General features: G+C 43.6%; 1 protein-coding gene across 2 annotated transcripts in view; it reads right to left on the reverse strand.

Annotated features, from left to right (window-relative positions):
* CAPZB (capping actin protein of muscle Z-line subunit beta) overlaps nucleotides 1-19,518 on the reverse strand; it is a 62,472-nt gene that overhangs the window by 33,301 nt on the left and 9,653 nt on the right. For both annotated transcript variants that reach the window (XM_068658610.1, XM_068658609.1), the window contains exon 2: nucleotides 12,612-12,701. In XM_068658610.1, the coding sequence (XP_068514711.1) occupies nucleotides 12,612-12,701 (90 nt within the window). The remainder of the gene's footprint in view (nucleotides 1-12,611; nucleotides 12,702-19,518) is intronic.

Consider the following 19,518-nt stretch of genomic DNA (forward strand, 5'->3'; position numbering starts at 1 on the left):
GTAGAGATGAAAACCTGATTGAAAACATCGAGACAAAAAGCAACCCAGGGTAAAATTAATCATTTAGTGATGAATTCACAACTCGTAAGAAATGAAAAGGGAAGAAAGAATGAAGAAAATATGGATATCTGCTTGCTGCTATTCAAGCCATTGATTCACTGACTGGTTGATGCTATTTCAAAAGAAAAGAGCCTAAATGGAAAAAAATTAGGGGTACAACAGCTCCCAAAGGCATCAGCACAACCTATTTTAATGCGCTACAAGTATCGTAACAGATCAAACCAGCTGAAACAAAACCCATAATGATCCCAAGTACAAGGAGGTTACATACAGAAGAAGGTATTAAGTCAAAGTAAGCAAAGACACATAAAACAAAGTAACCACAAAAGGAAAAAAAAAAGGCCAAAACAAGATGTGGCTAGCAAGAGACATAGCAGCTAACCCACATATCACCCCACAAACACACAGAGGGAAGCCAAGAAATGGTTGGTAAAGCTACTGACTGTGCTAAAAAATGATTTTTCCCCCCCTTTTTTTTTAAATTTGGTCACAATATAAATAATACACAATATAATGTGGCAACCAACAATAACACAAGAGCTCGGACTTCAATTCTTTAGAAGAGGGCAGTTATGTATTTACAGAAAGCCAAATGCTTCTCCTAGGAGTTCATTCTTTGATACTTGGCGACTTGGCTGAAGCAACCTCAAAACCATCATACAGCTGCTGAGTAAATAAAAGCAGGATGGAAGCAAGCAGCTTTTAGCAAAACCTTTACTTTTTCTGAAAACAGATGATCCTAATACTCCACGGAGCTGATACAAATCAGAAGTGGCGTGGCACAAGCTAAGAGCAAAGATGTATCCCTGCTCACGAGTCCATCTGGTTCCACTTTGCCTCTTCCTTCAGTTCTCCATTGCCCATTAATTTCAGGCTGACTCTTCAGGGGCAGAGCAACATTAGATGTCTACTTCTATTTTAGACGCCCATGCAACAAGCCCCACAGACCTCACCGTTCAGAGCCATGCTCAGGGCTGCTCCTCGGTGCAACCAGCTGAGCCCAACCTTCCTTGGCTGCTCCATGGGCCACCCACCCACCCTAGAAACAGGCTCCTCACTCCAACAGCCATTTACACGAGGAACAGTGATGAAAACATGATTTGGAGAGAAGTGGCTTTTTTCCCAGGCTCTGTTACTATTGCATTTCTTCCAGAGAAGCTCTAAGATGTGGTAAGAGAGCGCAAGAGGTTTTGCTGTACAATTCTTCAAACTCCAATATATACACACAAAACGTTTCCAAAAGAAATCCCAAACACAAGTCGGTGTCAATCCCCCTGTGGAAAAGCTCCCTATATCCATCTGAACCAAAGACCCTTAAAAAAGCCCAACAAACAACAAAGTAAACACGTTCTGGCTATTCAAGAGCCTAGACAATGCAGTGTGCTACTGCCACAAGGCAAAAGCATACCTATGCAAGTAATTTTCTGCTGGTACAATTTTCTGCGGGTACAAAATTAAGATATCACCTTAAGAGCCAAGATGAAGCCTGTGAATGACACCACCACTCTCCTGGCTCAAATAAATATTTTATAACAGGGCTAAGGCTTGCTATGCAGGACGAATTTCCTTTGAATTGCAAAGCTTTCAAAATCTGAGGGATAAACTTTCAAGGAATCAAAGACCATCGGGAATTCCCCCATCCCCTCCTCCACTTTTTTGTTTTGTTTTTTAATTAAAATTAATTTTCTCTAAAAATAGCACATGCCCACTAAAATCCTTCCCAAGAAGAGATCCCTTGGGTAGAAAGGATGACAGAACACACAGCAGAGAGATTTTGGCTAAAGGACCACTGCAAAACACGCTATACGTGGACATGGAGCCCTAAACCTCAGGTGGTTCCAAATCAGCGGATCCCAGGAATGCAGGTATCATCTGCAGCATCTTCACTTGCCAAAAACAAAACTTGGAATTAAGATGACCAACAAAACTACTAAGGAAAAACAAAAGCCAACTGCAAATTCCTATTTAAAGCTCTGATTAACCTCTACAGAACTCTAAATTTTCCATGCCCCAGATTTAAAAAATAAAAAAAAATAAATTAACACTGTCAAACAAACCTGAGTTGTTATTGACTAGTGCTCAGAGATCACTAGGGTAGTTCTGACTGTGCTGTTATAGCTGCAGGCTTTTTTCCATATTTACAAACCCTGTCTCATTAACAAAGCAACATTAAGGGTTCATTATTCGAATCCTCAAAAAGTTCCTCCAGAGCTCCAGGCTATGCCATGCCTCAAGGTTCCCACAGATGCTGAGGGGGTTTCTGTATTGCTTAATGGGAACGCACAGTCTCTTACTGACCAGAAGGTCCCCATGACATGTTATGCCTTAAAAACAAGGCATTTCACTTCCACGTAGCAGTGATGAACTAAATTTCTCTTGGGGTGAGTTGGTAACAGAAGTGTTTATAAGCACAGCCTCTTTTTCAATTTCTACGAGCTGTGGCCAGTCTTCCAGCTGTAACAGCGAATGTGCTGCATTGTACACTTTTAGAGTATAATACTGTATTTCAATGCAGTATTGCAGTAAGATTCTTCAGCAGGTGGTCAGTCCTCTGTGGAGCCAGGAGTTGGACTTGATGATCTTTGCAGGTTCCTTCCTACCCGGGACTTTCCATCACATTGGCTGGAGCGAAGAGAAAATGAGCGTTTAGCACTCTACAGGACTTGAGGCAACATATTCCTTGCTCCTTCCGTTTCTTTCAGAATAAAATTGGGATGAAAATCTACTCATACCTTGGAAGTATTAGACAATTTCAACAGCGTTCATAGAAGAACAGAGGTATTTCAGCTGATGGAGCTACTCACATAATAACAGTTTTTGGGAAAAAAAAAGTCCAAGTGTGGCACAGGTACCCCAAGAGAATGATTTCTTTATCATTTATTACATCAACTTTCAACAGCTGCTGTACTTCCTTTCTAAGAAAGGATAGACAAGATTTTAAGAAAGGATTGGCAAGATTTATGCCAACTGGTCTTCCTCTTCTATGTTATAAAGCCACTTCCAAGGCAAATGCAGTAATCTGAACTTGGTCATTTGCAGCTTTAAAGACTCCAGCTACATAAAGCTATTTGTTTCCTTCAGAATTAATGTCTTTTGCCTTTTAAACATGCATTGATAAGGTATTTTGCACTGCCAGGCTAAACAAGCTGCTGCAATGCAAGCATCGAACAGTTGTTTTACATTATGCACGTGCCCTTCCTTAAATTCTTCCCCAAGTCAAGCACTGAACCTTCATTTAAATCACTGTTCAGACTCTTGTGGAATTCAGTTTATATTTAGCAAGAAGATATCCTTATCTTCCAATCCTAGTGAAGACAGTTCTGCTTAAGAGACCAGCCAGCCCACCAGCATTCTGAATTTTCAGGCTGAAACACCAGATTAGCGTTAACTTCTGGTGTTATCTAGGTCTATGTTAACTGGAAAGCCAAAAGGCTCTTAGGTGTCTGAGTAAGCACAGCTGTCTCTAACAGTCTTCATACAGAGAACTGCGACTTAAAATTTAGAACTGCAAGAATTAACCCACTTCCCAGGCCAATCCCAAAATGCCAGAGCAGTGATTTTATTCCATTCATCACCACGCTATAAATAAGCATCGCTGTGATGAAAACATTGACTATATGAGGATTGCTTTGTAAGCAAAGTGTGTGCTCCCAGCTTTATTTTGACACAAGTTTCTCCATTCTCAAAGCAGTGGAAGGTCAAATGCAGAATATAATTTTAACCTCGTATCTTTAACTAAAGGCCATCGTTAATACAAATCGGTCCACAGTGTGCTCTGGACCCTAGCACACACATTTCCACAAATAAGCACTCCATCTATTATAGTGCTTGTGTATATACTCAGAGCAAGACCACCCTCGCTGTAAATCAGTAAAGAAAAAGAGAGGACTCTGAGGAGGTCCGGACTCAGCTGTTCAGGCTGGACGGCAATAGCAGCATCATTCAGAAGCACACACCGTGCACCAGGACACTGTGTTTGTGGGATTTATTTTTTCCAAGGAGATACACAATGAACGCATAGTGATGAGGAAAGAAAAAGTGAATGAGTTAGGCTTACTCTGCTGCATGTTGAACAAGGATCCTGTTGTCTTGTGTAACAGGATTCTCCATCAGAGCAAGCCAGGTATGTGGACAGTGTTTTAATTAAGTTGACTGCTCTGCTATCAAGACAAATAATCACTTGTGCCATGCTCAAAACCGTGCGTTTGCTGGCATAGCTAACCTAATAATCTTTCCTTCTTGACTCACTTTCCAGTAATGTTAATTCAGAGACCATTGTTTTGGTAATCTGTTTAAAACACAATTGAACTGGCCTCTAAGAAATGTTAGAATAAGTGGGCAGTAAAGGCTACACAGGTAAATGTTTAAACAGGCGAATGTGAGACTCTTCAGCCTCACATGCATTCTCCAGCTTAGCTTTGATTAGGCTGGCTGGTGGATTCAATCTAATTCTCCACCATACATTCAGAAAAGTTCAGAGTCTGGCTCACTAGCTGTGCAACATGACTACACTAAAGTTTTTTTTTTTTTCCTCCCTACAGCCTTAACTGAAATAAATCACGTTTAAAATTGAAGCAGCAATATTGTTTGTGTTAGGGTCTGTGCTTTAAAAATGCGTGTTTTTCCACATTTATGTAGAGGTCAGGACACCCACAAGGAACCTCACACACTGCGGAACTATGCTAAGTGCATAAAAATTAAAAGGTGAAACATTTTTCCTTAAGGTTTTAGGAGAAGTTTCAAAATATTAGCAATGCAGGCATTCAGAGCCATTTGTCCTTTGGAATGTGTGCCTATAACATGCAGGTATCTGAAAACACGTAACTTGATTAGTTTTTAACTAAAAGCTGCAACCAAACTGAAAAATGAGTATCTTAATTGCATGTGAACTCTTAAGACTTTGCTTTTCCTTTAATGCAACTGACATCATTACAATAGTAGACAAAAACATTGCCTGTGTTACCTGGGGAAGCCACTTGAACGCAAAGAACAGTCCGTACAAGTCACCAGTAGTTCCACAGGACTTGTTTTAGCACAAGACACCCCCCCTCTCCCTCCCCCATCAGCCTGGATTCCTCCCCTCTGGGCCAGCCTCTAATAAAATATTATAATTTTTCCGAGTCATTCCACAGCCCCAGATTTTCCTGTTCCTGCAGAACACAGACGTGGCCTAACGGATGTTGTGGAAACTCTAGAAGGAAGCCTGGCTCCATTCATCTTGGACCTAAAACCACTAGTAAAGTCACTCCCACAAATCCACACGTTGCTAAACCTTAATTTGATCCATCAGATGTCCAAGGGCCATACATTCTTCATGCTTTGTTTATTAAATGACATTTAAATGTACTCTTGTGTCCAAGGCCGATGTAATTGATATTGGAAACAGCCCAGCCTTGAGTATTTGCATTGAATTCCAGCACTGCAAGAATTATCAAAAATGAAATGAAAAATCAATTAGCTTTTCTGGGAAGAGGCAAGCATAAGATTGCAAATCTGGACTTATCCAGTCAGTGATGTCATAGCAGAAACTTTATGTTAATTACAAACCTTTTCAATTCAGCTCAAGGAGGTGCATCTAAAGTCTCTGAAAGGTGACTACTGTTCATAAAACAGGATCCTTGGCATTCTTCTGCTGACTTGCTGGATAAAATAGGGCTTTTGCTGGATTCTGCATTACGGAGCTTACCGAGAAACAAAAGCTAGCCATCTGGCAGGCACAATGAGATGCCCCAGAGTTTGACTAGTGACCTGCAGGTGAAGGCTTCTGTATCTCATTACCAGTCACAAGTCCCGTGAGTCGTCACAGCATATCAATATCTTGGGAAGTCTCGACTGCATGTGTCAGGAGTCCAGCTGGTGTTGGAGATATCCAGCAACAGCTACAGGAGAGGCACAGGCGCACTCTCCAGCTCTTTACCTTGAAGTTTCTATAGCCTGGCTTCCCCTGCCACCCCCCCACCCCAATCTTTGAAAGCTCTTAGATAGGTCTCTAATCAGGATTCAAGCTCATTGGGTGATCCCCTGACACACACACCCCACAACACACACTCCATTAGAAAGATTTGAACAGACATTTCAAGGGCTTGTAACACCAGCAGGAACCTGGAAGAAAAAAGACACAGTTCAGGCTTAAAAACAAAATGACTACACGAATACAGAGCCAGAAGTGAAATTGATTTTTACAATCTCATGCGAGAGGGGTTGCTAGCTCCATGCCAGCATCACACTGACCACTCACACACATCACGATCTCCAGTTACCATCAGGGTATCCAGAGGTAATCCTTTCTAGCTGGAAAAGCGCCTGCTTAAAGCCACTCACTGAATGGAAAGCTGGCTCACAACCACCGTAAGTTTCTTTAGAGCCAGACCCCCCTTTTCTTTAGCCAGTAATCCTTGCATTAGAAAACCAACTGGCTGCAGATAGCCTGGAGTCCATCACACCCATCAGCAAGCTCAGGAAGAGCAGCAGGTCAAAAACTCAGCTCTTACACCATGAGGCTGTCAACGTAGTTCTGCTTCCACTCTTTTCAAGTTTTCACGGGGTCTGAATTTTATTTATGTTTTGAAAACATCTTCTATCCTCACTAGCTGTTCAGCTAGCCATCTGCATTCAATTATTTTATCTTTCCCCTCAAAAGTGTATACTTCTTAGGCTTTTGGACTCGAGATACAAAGAACCCCAGCCACATTCTCATGTTCTTTATGGTCTGTGCAGCCATTTACTGAGGATAAATTCTCTAGCTTCATATATCTTCAGTTACCAAAAGGCACACAAGCAGATTTGAGGCTTGCCTGGAAGCACACTAGCTGTATGAAGCAAGCTCATGAATATTGTTCAAGTATTTCAGTCAGAAGGTTATACACGTGTAAATTCATTACTCTGGGACTTTTTAAAAAGTAACACATACTAAAATATCTAAGCATTCTGCTGTAATTAGAAACTCAAGCAGAGATGGTTACTTCCCAAATCTTTAATTACAAATTACCCTTGGAAAAACAAGTAGTGAAGCTACTGATTGCTTTATCAATAAATAACTTTAGCCTTATTTCTTCCTTGGCAACAATAACTTGATTCTCTACATCAAGGAGACTTTCACATTTAACACTGAAGAAAAATGGGAATAAATTGAACATTATCTGTATACTGATCCTACTGGGAAGAGATGAAAGTTGTGGCTGCGAACAAGCCCCACTCTCCTGGTGAGTCTGCTTGTCCATTTTATGATCCAGTTTTGAAAGGATGATTCCCCATTCCCACTTCATGGCAGCCATCTGATTTTTCTGAGTCAGCGAGATTTTTCATTTCATTTATATGTGCACAGACAGGCAATCATCCAAATTAAACATTCAGCAGGAAATTCTTACTTACAGAGGAACCTGCTTCACTTTCACCAAGACCGAGGGCACATCAGCTTCCATATCCAAGCCAAAGCCATCAGAGCAACCCTGCCACAGACCCCTTGCTGCATGTGGCCCCTGAGCACAATAAATCCAGTGTCCATCCTCCACCCTTCCCAGAGATGCACCCCTCCAAGTCATGCCAGTGAAGATGTCTTGAAAAAAGAAAGGCTTCAGGAAGGCGTGATCCCAGCTAACATTCACCTCCCCTTCCTTGTGCTTCCAAGGTGTCCTTGGCAGAGATCCTCCACAACAGCACTGCCTGAGAGCTGAGGAGGCTTCTCTTGAGGAGAAAAAAAACAACTAAAAGGATATGAGGACCAACTTACTGCACAGCTGTCACCTTCAAAGAAAGGAAACAGGAGGACAATTCTCCAAGATCATTCTGATCGCACAGTATAAACCCTTTGCCCGCTCTACCAGCCTCCTTATTTCATGCCAGTCAGCGGGATTCGTGTGAGCAAAACTAAAGCCTTACTGTCAACTGATAAAAGAAGCATTTCCATGCAGAAAATCCCCTTAATATTCCCCTTTCAGCACGTGATGGAACACGTGGTTCACAACAGACTTCCGGAAGCACAGAACATCAACAGCAGCAACTTCTGCTGGGGAACTTGAGGCAGTAAGGAAGAGAGACAGTGTTCATGATACAGATTTTAATTGTGTAGCAACACTGCAAGTGCTATTGCTTGGGGTATCCTCACGATAGCTCCATCTCAGAGCAGTGCAATCCCTGGTAATGTTCCTCTCATGGAAAATGAATGACCCTCCAGACCTGGCTGACAGGTACACACCCCGAGCCTTCTGCCAGCCCAGTTTCCAGGGTTCTATAGAAAATTATTCTAGTTTAAATTAGTTGTCCTTAAAAAGGCATGTGCCTACACTAAACGCTTTTTGTAGCGATTTTGAAGTCCTCCTGCACATTGACAGCCTCCAAGCAGCCTATTTACAAATAAGGACTAATTGGATTCCAAGCAGAGCCTTCCATGCCAAGGCACATTACCAGCACCGCACACAACTGCTTTCAGCCTGCACTTCTGGAGTCCTGTGATTGACAAGGTCTCTAATGAACTCTAATTGAGGACTCTGCAGTTGGAAAAAGCAACAACAGATGTGGTAAAAGGGCAACCCACAAACTGGTTTGCTAATGAAAGAAAAGTGCCTGGTCTGATGAGGGCCAATGACCCAAAAATTCTGCTCTTCTACCCACCCTTTTTACTTTGTGTTCAAGTCCAGACCCTTTCCCTTGGTCAGCTCAACACTTGGGGGCAGTGATGTACAGCCCTGAGCATATTCCATCCATTCTTACTGGCACCAGGATGCTCTTTCATTAAAAAGCAGAGTTTAGACAGAGTAACAGGGACCTCAGACAGGGAACTTAGTACAGCTATCCTCAGCAGCATTACAAACCTAGGAAGGTGTTAGTTTCTTCCTATATCAATTTTGGAAACATTTTTGCATACAAAGTCATCACCGTTGTCTTCCAGCGGACCTTAATCAGCACAAGAACAGCAAGTTACGCATCAGCATGCAGATCAGCTCCTATAGAAAGGCTGCAGAAAGCTGAGCTGCAAGCAGGCTTCAAGAAATAACCTACACTTTACACAGGGGGGGGGGGAAAAAGACTCACGCCTCTGCTTCAAGTTTACTCCAGCATAGAAGTGTAATGAAGCAAGGAAACCAAGCACAAAGGAAGCAGAAGTCAGCGTGCCATCGTTTATAGTTCTATCACAAATTTAATGAACCTGCTCATGCTCATCACGCATTTGTAGCCTGGCCTTCAAGGAGGTTATTGTCTGGTAACAGTACAGCAAACAGAATAAAAACCATCAGCTGTAAAGGTTTAGATGAAACTTGCCAAAAAAAAGGTCAAAAAACTATTTGCTAGTCTGGCTCATGATGTTTTTGGAACTATTACAAGGTGGCAGTGCGTGTAATGCTCCTGTACAGAGTTCAGACTTCTGTCTTGTGGAGGTCGGGCTGAGAGTGGGCTGCAGAAGAGGGAGGTCTACAGATGTCTCAACAAAAAAGAAGCCGTACTGGATTTAACACATTATTTCATCTCCACCCCTGAGAAGGGACTGCAGGAACTAGAGTGGGAATCCCATGGACCCTCCTCTTAATGCGCATGGTTCAAACTGGTCTGTTTCACGTTACGCTCCCAATATGAAAAAAATCCCAGTCAGTGTGATGCCGTTGTTAAGCATGTAGAGCACTAATGAGCACCATCCAAAAGTAATTCCAACATTGAGAGGGAACCAGCAATTTTCTGAGTCATTAGAAAAACCTCATACCAATTATACAGCCAAGCTTACCATAGCTCCCCACACCACTCATTGTTCTGGTCGGTCCTTAGAGTTGCTTAAACCCTGATATCCCTTCATTCCCCCAAATTCCATCAGAAAAATAGCCATGTCACCCCAGATCATACCAAGGATTTAGTTATTGTGTCCCACCTCAAGCAACAGCCACAAAAATGATGCCTTAGGTTGCCAAGAGTTTTGGTGGCACAGATGTAGCCAATTAGGAAATTGTTTCAAGTAAAAAAATAATCCCTTTCCTGCAGGGAATAATTTCCTTCCTCACCCACAGAGCTTTCTTATCTATACCTTGGCTTGTGTAACCAAACGCAGTATTTAAATAGAGTTTGATAAATCTATGTCAGCCAGCTTTTTCACCATAGGACTCCTCCCAAGCTCACTAACACCAGCTTTAATTCCACTTCGTAACAGACCTCCTCAGCTCAACTTTTCCCTGGTAAGCAGCCACTCTTCTATGTGTAACGATGATAAACAGTTTGGATACCATTTAAAGGGTTTAATTAAGAGGTACTAGTTCAAGCAGTTGCAGAACCATCAGGTTTTTAATGTCTCTGGGATAAGGTTCGCCACCATTATGCATAAAATTCAGACCTGTACAGAAAGGGGATGTAGTTGTCACAAGAAGGTAGGAAGAAAGGCTTAGTTCAAAGGCCTAACAGCTCTGTGCCAAACCAATGCACCACGTTTGGAAGCTTAGGTCAGAAAAGTGTTAAGCATAAGCCATGTATTTGGACTGCACAATGGAAACAAGTTTTCACAGCTCCCCATCCAGCAGGTTCTATAGAGATCACATCTGCATTTCAGTGATACCTTAAATTGTTCCAGAGGTAACTGTGCCACACTGTTTTCAGGGATGTTATTTGCTTTTGTAGGGAGAAAATTCATGTGACCAAAGCCCAATTACAGTTGAAGCTGGCCAGGTCTGTGAGAGACTTTAAAAAGCCCTTTTTATTGTATGTGAATAGAAAAAGGAGGACCAGAGAAACATAGGTCCGCTACTTGATGGGGAAGGTCACCTCACAGACAAGGACATAGGCAAAGTAGAGATGTTTAATGCCTTCTTTGCCTCTGTCTTCAACACCGATGATGGGCTTCAGGACCCCGGGTGCCCTGAGCTGGAGGACCATGACAGTGGGAAAGAAAACTCCCAACCAACCCTGAATGTGTGCAGGTTTTGCTGCTCCACGTGGATCCACACAAATCCTTGGGGCTTGATGGGATTTGTCTCAGGGTGCTCAGAGAGATGGCTGATGTCAATGTGGGACCTCTCTCAATTATTTTTCAATTGTCTTGGGAATCTGGAGAGGTCTCAGTAGACTGGAAGCTGGCAAATGTGCCAATTTTCAAGAAGGGTGAAAAAGAAGACCCTGGTAACTAACAGGCCCATCAGTCTCACATCAGTGCCTGGTAAAATTATGGAGATTAACCTCAGTTATTGAAACACACCTGGGGGACAATGCAGTCACAGGTGACAGCCAACAGGTTCCTGAGGGGTAGGTCCTGCTTAACAAATTGAATTTCCTGTTCTGGTAACATCCATCGAGTTGACTAAAAGAAGCCAGTTAATGACCAAAAGAAGCCAGCTGATGTCATCTTTCTGGATTTCAGTAAAGCTTTCAATATGGTTTCTCATAGTACCCTACTGGACAAAATCTCCAGCACACAGATGGATAAAACCAACACGATGGGTGAACAATTGGCTGATGGGCAGGGCTCAAAGGGTTGTGGTAAATGGGGTTACATCAGGCTGGTGGCCAGTCACCAGTGGAGTCCCCCAGGGCTCCATTTTAGGACTAGTTATTTTCAATGTTTTCCATAAGTGATTTGGAAGTAGGACTAGAAGGTGTTTTGAGTAAGTTTGCTGATGATACAAAACTGGGAGGAGTTGCTGACTCTGTCGAGGGGGGAAAGGCAGAGAGATCTGGACATATTGCAGAGCTGGGCGATCACCAACCACATGAAATTTAACAAAAGCAGGTGCCGGGTCCTGCACCTGGGATGGAGCAACCCTGGCTGTACGTACAGACTGGGTGATGAGACGCTGGGGAGCAGCCCCGCAGAGAGGGATCTGGGAGTTGTGGTTGACAGCAATTAGCCTATTATAAAACCAAAAACACATCACATCACGGAATATGTGACTAAATCAGATGCATCTGAAAAAGGATGCTTGTGCCCATTATAAATCTTGAGTTAATTTTCTTTACTACCAGTTTATGGAAGGGAAGTAAATGTTGCAGGGTCAAACAGAAAACAGGTAGCAGCACAACACAGCAGGCTGGGAGTTTTTAGGATACTCACTGAGCTGCAGAATACCTGGTAGGGCATAATTTATAGATAAATTGGGGCATTCTCCAGAACCCCGGTGTTCTAGTCCTGAAATGTTCTGTCTCAGGAAGGTCTTTGAAGCACGTGCCATCGCACACCCGCTGCACCTGCAGCACAAGTCCTGTGTCAAGCTGCAGGCTGGCAGGTAGTTATCAGGAGACTCTACACACGTGCAAGGGCACGCATCAAGTTTGTATAAACCATTCCAGCTGCTTTAAACAACAGCCTCCAAGCTGTCCATGACTTCATCAAGAAAGCTGCTAATGACCCGTCATCCAAAAGGATGTCCACGCACACACCGTAGTACCTGCTGGCTTGCCCGAAATAAACATGTAGATTCATGACATTTTTTGGGCAATTACTGCATTCTTCAACCTTGCTGAAACACGAGGAGAGAACCACAGATCACCATACCTTGGAGATGCTTTAGAAAATGTTCTTACATACCAGATCTTTGTCATACCTAGGGCTCAGCCACCATTTGGTTAGAGCATCCGGTACTCACCAAGTCAATGAGGTCACTGAGATTCTTCTCTATCTGCTGCGGAGGCAGACGCCTCATCAAATCCAAGGCACAATCCAGCTGCTGGTCACTCTGCGAAAACAAGAACATCCCTCGGTCACGGTACATACAGACAAGCACATCACACTCACAGGCACAAGAACTGCAGTGCTCATCAGCTCCTCTAATACGACAAACACAGCTTCTATTTCTAATCAGGAATATGCTTTACATCAACACAAATAGATTTCAATGAAGTTCAGTTCCATTTGATCGATGATTATTTATTTGGTATTGTAAAACCCGTTCTAAAGCACAGACATAAGGACACAGCTTAAGCTTGTGCCATGCTGTCAATTTAACACCGTCCTGTTGATGGAAAGGAGTCCAGATCCCACTGAAAATTGTTTCCCACGCTTGTGCAAATGTTTAGTGAAATGTTTTTCCATGCTACATCAACAATAAACAGAGTTAGGGAACTGAAAGTTCCTTTTCCTGAAGCAGTTTTAGTACATCCTCATCTGTGTTGTGCCATTCAGCTGAAGGTAACCCATATGCAAGGCAAATTCTGTTTGGACAGAGCTCTCCCCCCCTCCTTCAGCTTTATCAAAAAAACAAAAAAAGTGAAACAAGCAGACAAAGGTATGATCCATTATTTCCTTCTCACCACACAACACAAATCAAAATCAGTCTGTATCTGAGAAATCATCAGCTTTAAATATTTTGCGAAGTTGCAGCAATGTATCCCAATAGTATTTGTTGCAGCTGGCCTCGCGTCCAATTCCACCCACAAAAAAAAAGCTTAAAATTCATTTCAGAGTTGTAAAACCTGCCACAGACATCATCACAGACACTTGATAAGCAGAACCATGTTCTTGGCATAACCTTTAGCTCTCCTTCTCACTAAGGCATATAAGAGAGACACTTTCCCACAAACTTGTGCCCCAAAATCTGCATGTTGCTTTGACCACCATGTCATCATCCAGCTGAGGCACAGCAAGCTTGTTTTCACCACTTCTTCCTCTCATTTTACTTCTCTATTTCTAGCTACCTGTACACAATGAGCTTAAATTTAATTTCCTATGTTCAGCCAAGCTCTAAAAGCTGTATTTAAGAAAGACTTCAAAAATACAGCAGTTATGTGATCGCTTTATTCAAGTAGCATCCCCCACATCAGCGAGCAGCAGGGGGAAGTTGAGCATCCTGCAATTAATCTGTACCCCGGCAATGAGGAAAGGAGGGATTTCTCAGTTTAGCAGCCATCCATTACAAAAAACGTTCCAAAAAGGCACTGCCCATTCACTATCAAAAGATAAATATTTTACAGACAGCGACTCAGACAGCTGGGTTGGAAGAGCTGGTGTTTATTTCTCATCCAGTTCAAGTTTTAGGACATCCTGTTTGGAAAAAGCTCCGGTTCTACAGACATTTAGGCATTGACTCATCTGCCCACAACAGTCTCCTGAATGTTGAAGCCTCTGACCTGAAAAGCAGAAGGCACTGATGCCAGGAACAGAAATTGTGGCAGTCACCTGCTGCGATTGAAGCAACGATGCTCAAGTCACACAAATTCAGCCCCCACACTCTTTAAACTTTTGGGTGATGCGACAAGCAAATTCTTGGCCAAAACAAGCCCGAAGTTAACTCATCTTGAAAAACGACCACAGATCAATTGAGGAATTGGCCATCATTCATGGGAAAAAGGGACGGCTGGGTTTTTCAACACCTTTTCCTTATGGTCAGTGACTGGAGGTTACCAGGAAGGGGCTGGAGCCTCCCCAGGCACCACCATCGAGCGAGGCTCCAAGCTCTGGGCAGTTCGATTTTCTCTGCGCTAGGATCCATGTAGTTAGCAGGGTCAGAAATAGGAAGCCACTCCACATACTGTTCACGAGTGCAGTCACAAATGATTTCCTCTCTCTTTCCACACAGTAAACAGTCCTCTTCCCAGGAGGGGCCTAATATTTAAGATCAGATGAAGATGAAACATCAATCCAGGCTTGAGTAGAGGCGTAACCTACAGGCATAATTAGAAACTCATGGGAGAAAGCTCCCCAGCAACAGCAACATCCTTCTTTTCTTCAAACAGAGGGAAGGGAAAACTCACTATTTTCTATTAACCTTTTAGTCCCTGGGGAAAGCTGTGATTTAGATGGGCTGTGACTGCCCAGCTCCAGCAGCCAAGCCCTGGCAGGGGACCTTTCATGCCATGTATTGTCTTTACCTCCTGCTATCTCGTACATCAAGGAAGGAAAGCTGGCACATGGTTGCAAGGTCACACTCTGCACTTGGAGATCATGGGAACACTTATGGAGGTGCTCCATCCTCCTCTGCCAGCTGGGGTTGTTTGATAGACAAAAAAACTAGGGAAAAAATGATGTTAAAGACTACCATTAACCCAGAGTTGGTGTTTAACAGTATGGTAATTTTGAAAGAAACTATCTGAATGAAGGACTGTCTTCTGCATTTGCAGCATTTTATGGATTAACCAAAAGAATTCGGACTGACCATCCTTATAATGGTACATTCAGTAACAGCTATAGGAAGACACAAGCAGGACTGTTTAAGGCACGGATTGAGGTTCAGCCATAGCTGGCATAAATGCCTGTGTGCAACCAAAAAACACACCACGAAATAGCCAAGCACATACCAACAGTTTTTGCATTTTTCTGGTATCAATGAGGTAAGAGCACAGCTGAGCACCAGGACTCCCCAGTTTTCTTGCAGAGCATTTAAATGGCTTGGTAGCAGACCTCTTAAAGGACTGAAATAAAGGCAGGTTCTGCTCTATTTCTGTGCTTACACAGTCACTTCGAGCCAGCAGAAATCCACGCTGGCACTACCAGAAAGGTAACACAAAGCACACACGACAGGGCACAGCGCTGCCTTTCGGTACTGGATGTATTTGTTATGTTCAACTTAACCAAACAGGTAAATGTTCCCCTTCGTAGTTTTTGCTCCTTGTTCATTCAGTGTAGGTGAAGTAAGGTTTTTAAAACCAGGCCTGTGGTTGCATATACCCTTTGGTTTCAACCTTGGTCCCAGTTGGAGTATCCAGAGTAGCTGTGGATATTTAAGGGGAATCACAAAGATAGAGGAATCGCATCCAAGGCGTCAAACCCAGCCGCACACACTCCTTGTATTTACAAAGGGAAGAACACTCCCAGGAATGTATTTTTCCTGCAATTTTGACAGTGGCATGTTATTAGAGGCACTTGGAAATCCCAGAAAGCCCTTACACAAGCTGTGCAAGAGGAAGGAGTTCTTGGGAAACTCGGGATGTCCTCACTGCCTCCTCCTCACTGCCATCCACCTAGCCCACTCGTCTCTACACTGCAGCTTCACCTTTTCTGGGTGTGCGTTTGCTGAATTCTCACAGTAAATTGCATCCTAAAGACGTGGTTTCCTCACAGATCTCCAGACAAAACAGGCTACACAACTCTTGCCTTTGGACACGGAGAGGCTTACAGCCCCCTGCTCGCTGGGAAGGTGATTAGACCGGCCGTCTCTCAGGCTGGACCGCTCTTGGAGCCAAGCTCTTTGAGGCTGCAGGACTTAATGAGCTTAGCGTTTACGTGATACGAGGACGTTTTCCACCATTCCTCCGTTTCATCCAGCACAGAGCTCCTGTGGAGGAGTAGGGAGTTCAGACAGAAATTCTAAATGAAGTTTTATTACAGCTCAAGTCACTGAAGGATTTAAGAGATCACAGGAATCTCAAAGACTGAAAATATTAGCTTAGATGAAAGCTCCTTAATACATTTCCTCTAAGATATTTGGCTATCTCCAATCTCCACTTAAGCATCTGCTATAGCTTTCCCATGATACTACTGCAGGGCAAAATGTTATAAATCCGTCTCTAGAAGTAGTTGTGTTTGTTCAGCTTCCTTTGCCTGCATCCTGCTCTTCCCTTCAGTCTTTTGCAAACACGTTAAGCACAGCAAAGCTGGAAACCCTCTCAAACGGCCCCAGGTCTCTGGTCATTTCAGCACTCTGCACTGAGGCTCAAATCAAAACAGACAACGTAAAAAACATTTATTATACAAGTGCACAAAGTATACAGTTGCACAAAGGCACGGTTAGGTGATTTCTTCATTCCATTCATACTAAAGCAATTTTGTTCAAACCCTGAGCACGGACAGCTGTCATTCAGCGCAGAAACCACAAAAACTCAGGAAGTTACCAGCGTTTTGTTTAATTGTTTTGAGGAGTGTTTGTTTGTGCGACACACCAACGTGTTGCCATCGTCAATACTTGAAACGGGGGCAGACGACGGCTGTTGTCACTTGCTGTAGGAGCAATGGACTCTTCTGAACCTCACATTTGTAGGCAGCCACCATGAGAGAACATGCAAAAATTGTTAAGACCGCGTAAAACAGGCAAAACGCTGCACTTCCTTCTGACCCCCTGGCTTTAGAGCACGCAACCTCCAGGCAAGGGACCCGGGGCACAGAGGAGCTGCCACTCGGTGGTCACCCAGCACAGAGCAGCACTGGGCAGGGACAGCTGGCCCACGGCCACACCACCCTGGATGTGAACCCTTCTTCTTGCACAGCCCTTCAAGTTCACGGCACCCAAGCCTGCTTGACCAGCCTGAGGAAGAACTAGCTCACCTGCATCGCATTTTACACAGAACTGTCTCCTGATAAACACAGCTGCCAGGAGCCGAGATTTGTACCCAAAATTGGAAGCCCATGGCCCTGGCAGAGCTGGGAGCACCCCCCAGACGCTGTGCTTGGTTTCTCTTCTCAGCAGACAGCAGCAATCCAACGCGCTACCACCTACGAGCATTTTTCACTTCTCCTCACAAATATCTCTGCATGAGCTTTCCACTACAGAAACTTACCGAAATTCACGGACTGCATTCACAAGTTTCCCCAAGTCTCCCTTGCCAGCCACCTGAGATTTACCCTACAGCCCAGGTTTTACAAGAGGGTTTACACAAAGCCTCTGCCCGTTCTAAAGGTTAAGCCACTGCATCTGAAAGCAGGTGAGAGATTTCACTTCAAGCTCCCAGCCTTGCAGTCAGCAGGAATTTGCTTCTCTCTCTCAGATTTAATAGATCAGCAGATTTAATTCCCAGGTCTTCACTGCTTTGTTCTGATGGCTCCTGCTCATTTGCTTATGTTATTGCTGAGCGCAAACAGAATTAAGCAGTTTCTTCAAAAAGAAAACCAGACTGGTTTCACTTCTGTGTTGTATTTCTACATTATCACCGCCCTGAGCTAGCTTCTGAACCAGGAGAAGCCAGCAGACGTGGTTAAGTGCTCCTGCAGTGGCAGCTTCTCCTCTCTCAGCCCTTCCTGAGAACTCAGGCACTGGGGCTGCCAAATCAGCCCAGCCAGAAGCAGAAGTGTAACACCACCTCTGGCCCATGCCTTCTCCAGTCTCTGATGCAACTTTAGAAGAGCTGGATGACCTAAAAAGTACTTCAGAAGGGATGATCAAGGTTAAAAAACCCTACATAGTGAAAACATTCACCATTTGGGCAGGGGTGCCCATGTTGTTTATCAGCTGAATTTTCTGACTTGGGGCTGAAATGCCCACATTGGAAAAGTTACCCCAACTGCAAGCATCTCAATTTACAGAGAACTGAAATAAAAAGATAAAAACCCAAAGGGACACCAAAAATAAAACATTTGCTTAACTTAAGCAATTTCAAGCAATTGCACATCAGGCCGCTTTGATCGCCGGTCGGCTTACAAGCAAAATACCTTCGTAAATTAATCCAGGACCAGAAGTATGCAACCAGCAAATGACTTTTTCTTCTTCCTTTTATGTTGCAGACAAACCCCAGGTTGTAAATCATTATTTCCTGTCAGTTCTCCCAACAGGAATGTCTGACTAATGTTACAGCTTTGTGGTACTCAATAAGTGCTCAATTTTTATTTATTTTTTTTTTAAATGAAACGGATAAACAGCTTCCCATCCTGCTTGCCACGCTGCTCCTTGCCAACGTGCAGAGCTCAGAAGGCAGAGGACTCCTTTTCCAAATCACACAGCAGAACAGTGTCACTGCTAGAAGCTTTAGCACAGGGTTGAATTATTGTAACCGTGGGTAATAAAAGCTCCATAGTATGTTAAGTGCAGGATTCCCCTCCTGGCTCCCAGCACAAGAGGCTGTCAGCGTTCACTTCCTGATACCAGATGGAAGGGGAGTAACTCTGTACGACCCACGAAACCCAAACAAATTCTGCATCCATGATGTTTCCTTCAACCACACATTCTCCTTGCAATCCCTTTTCCTACAGGATTTTTCCCTTGGCTGTTAACCCTCTTCTGGCAGATCCTCTCTAAAGCCACTCGTAATATTCCTGTAAACCAGGGATTCCTGACAGCAAGGTGAACGAGTGGGAGTAACACCCACAGCAGAGTTAAGAAGTAATCAGGTGTAGTAAAAGCTGAAGGTATGCTGCATCATGGATAGCAATAAAAGATCAAAGATCACTGAAAGAACACGATGCTGATGCAGACAAAGTCTTCTCAACCTACTCATAGCTTGGTCCCCTCTGGTCAGAATGTTTTCTGGGGCTTTTACCTTCTGACAATTGTGGCCGTGTCAGATCCATACCAACATTTAGCTCGATTTGCTATTACATTGCTGCTGTGGTCAAGACAAAACAAGGCAGACTGGCTGCTGAGAACGCCCGTTCCACAGATTCCAAATGAGAAGGACTAAAGTTTAAAATAAAAGCAAGAAGTGATGCCTTGCAATACATTAGTGAAATCTGCTGTACTTGGCCTTTATTTACACTGCTCTCCCTTTCAGAAGACTTGAGCATGCCATGAAGCAGCAGTACTAGTGCTGATACATGACCAAAAACACCTTCAACGCTGGTTTTCTAAATTCAGGTCTCTGCCCTACACACCACCAGATACACCTGTGCGCTTGTCAAAAAACGAGAGGTCT

This window comes from Anas acuta, chromosome 22 (genome assembly GCF_963932015.1).
Source record: "Anas acuta chromosome 22, bAnaAcu1.1, whole genome shotgun sequence".
In the NCBI taxonomy this organism is placed as follows: Eukaryota; Metazoa; Chordata; class Aves; order Anseriformes; family Anatidae; genus Anas; species Anas acuta.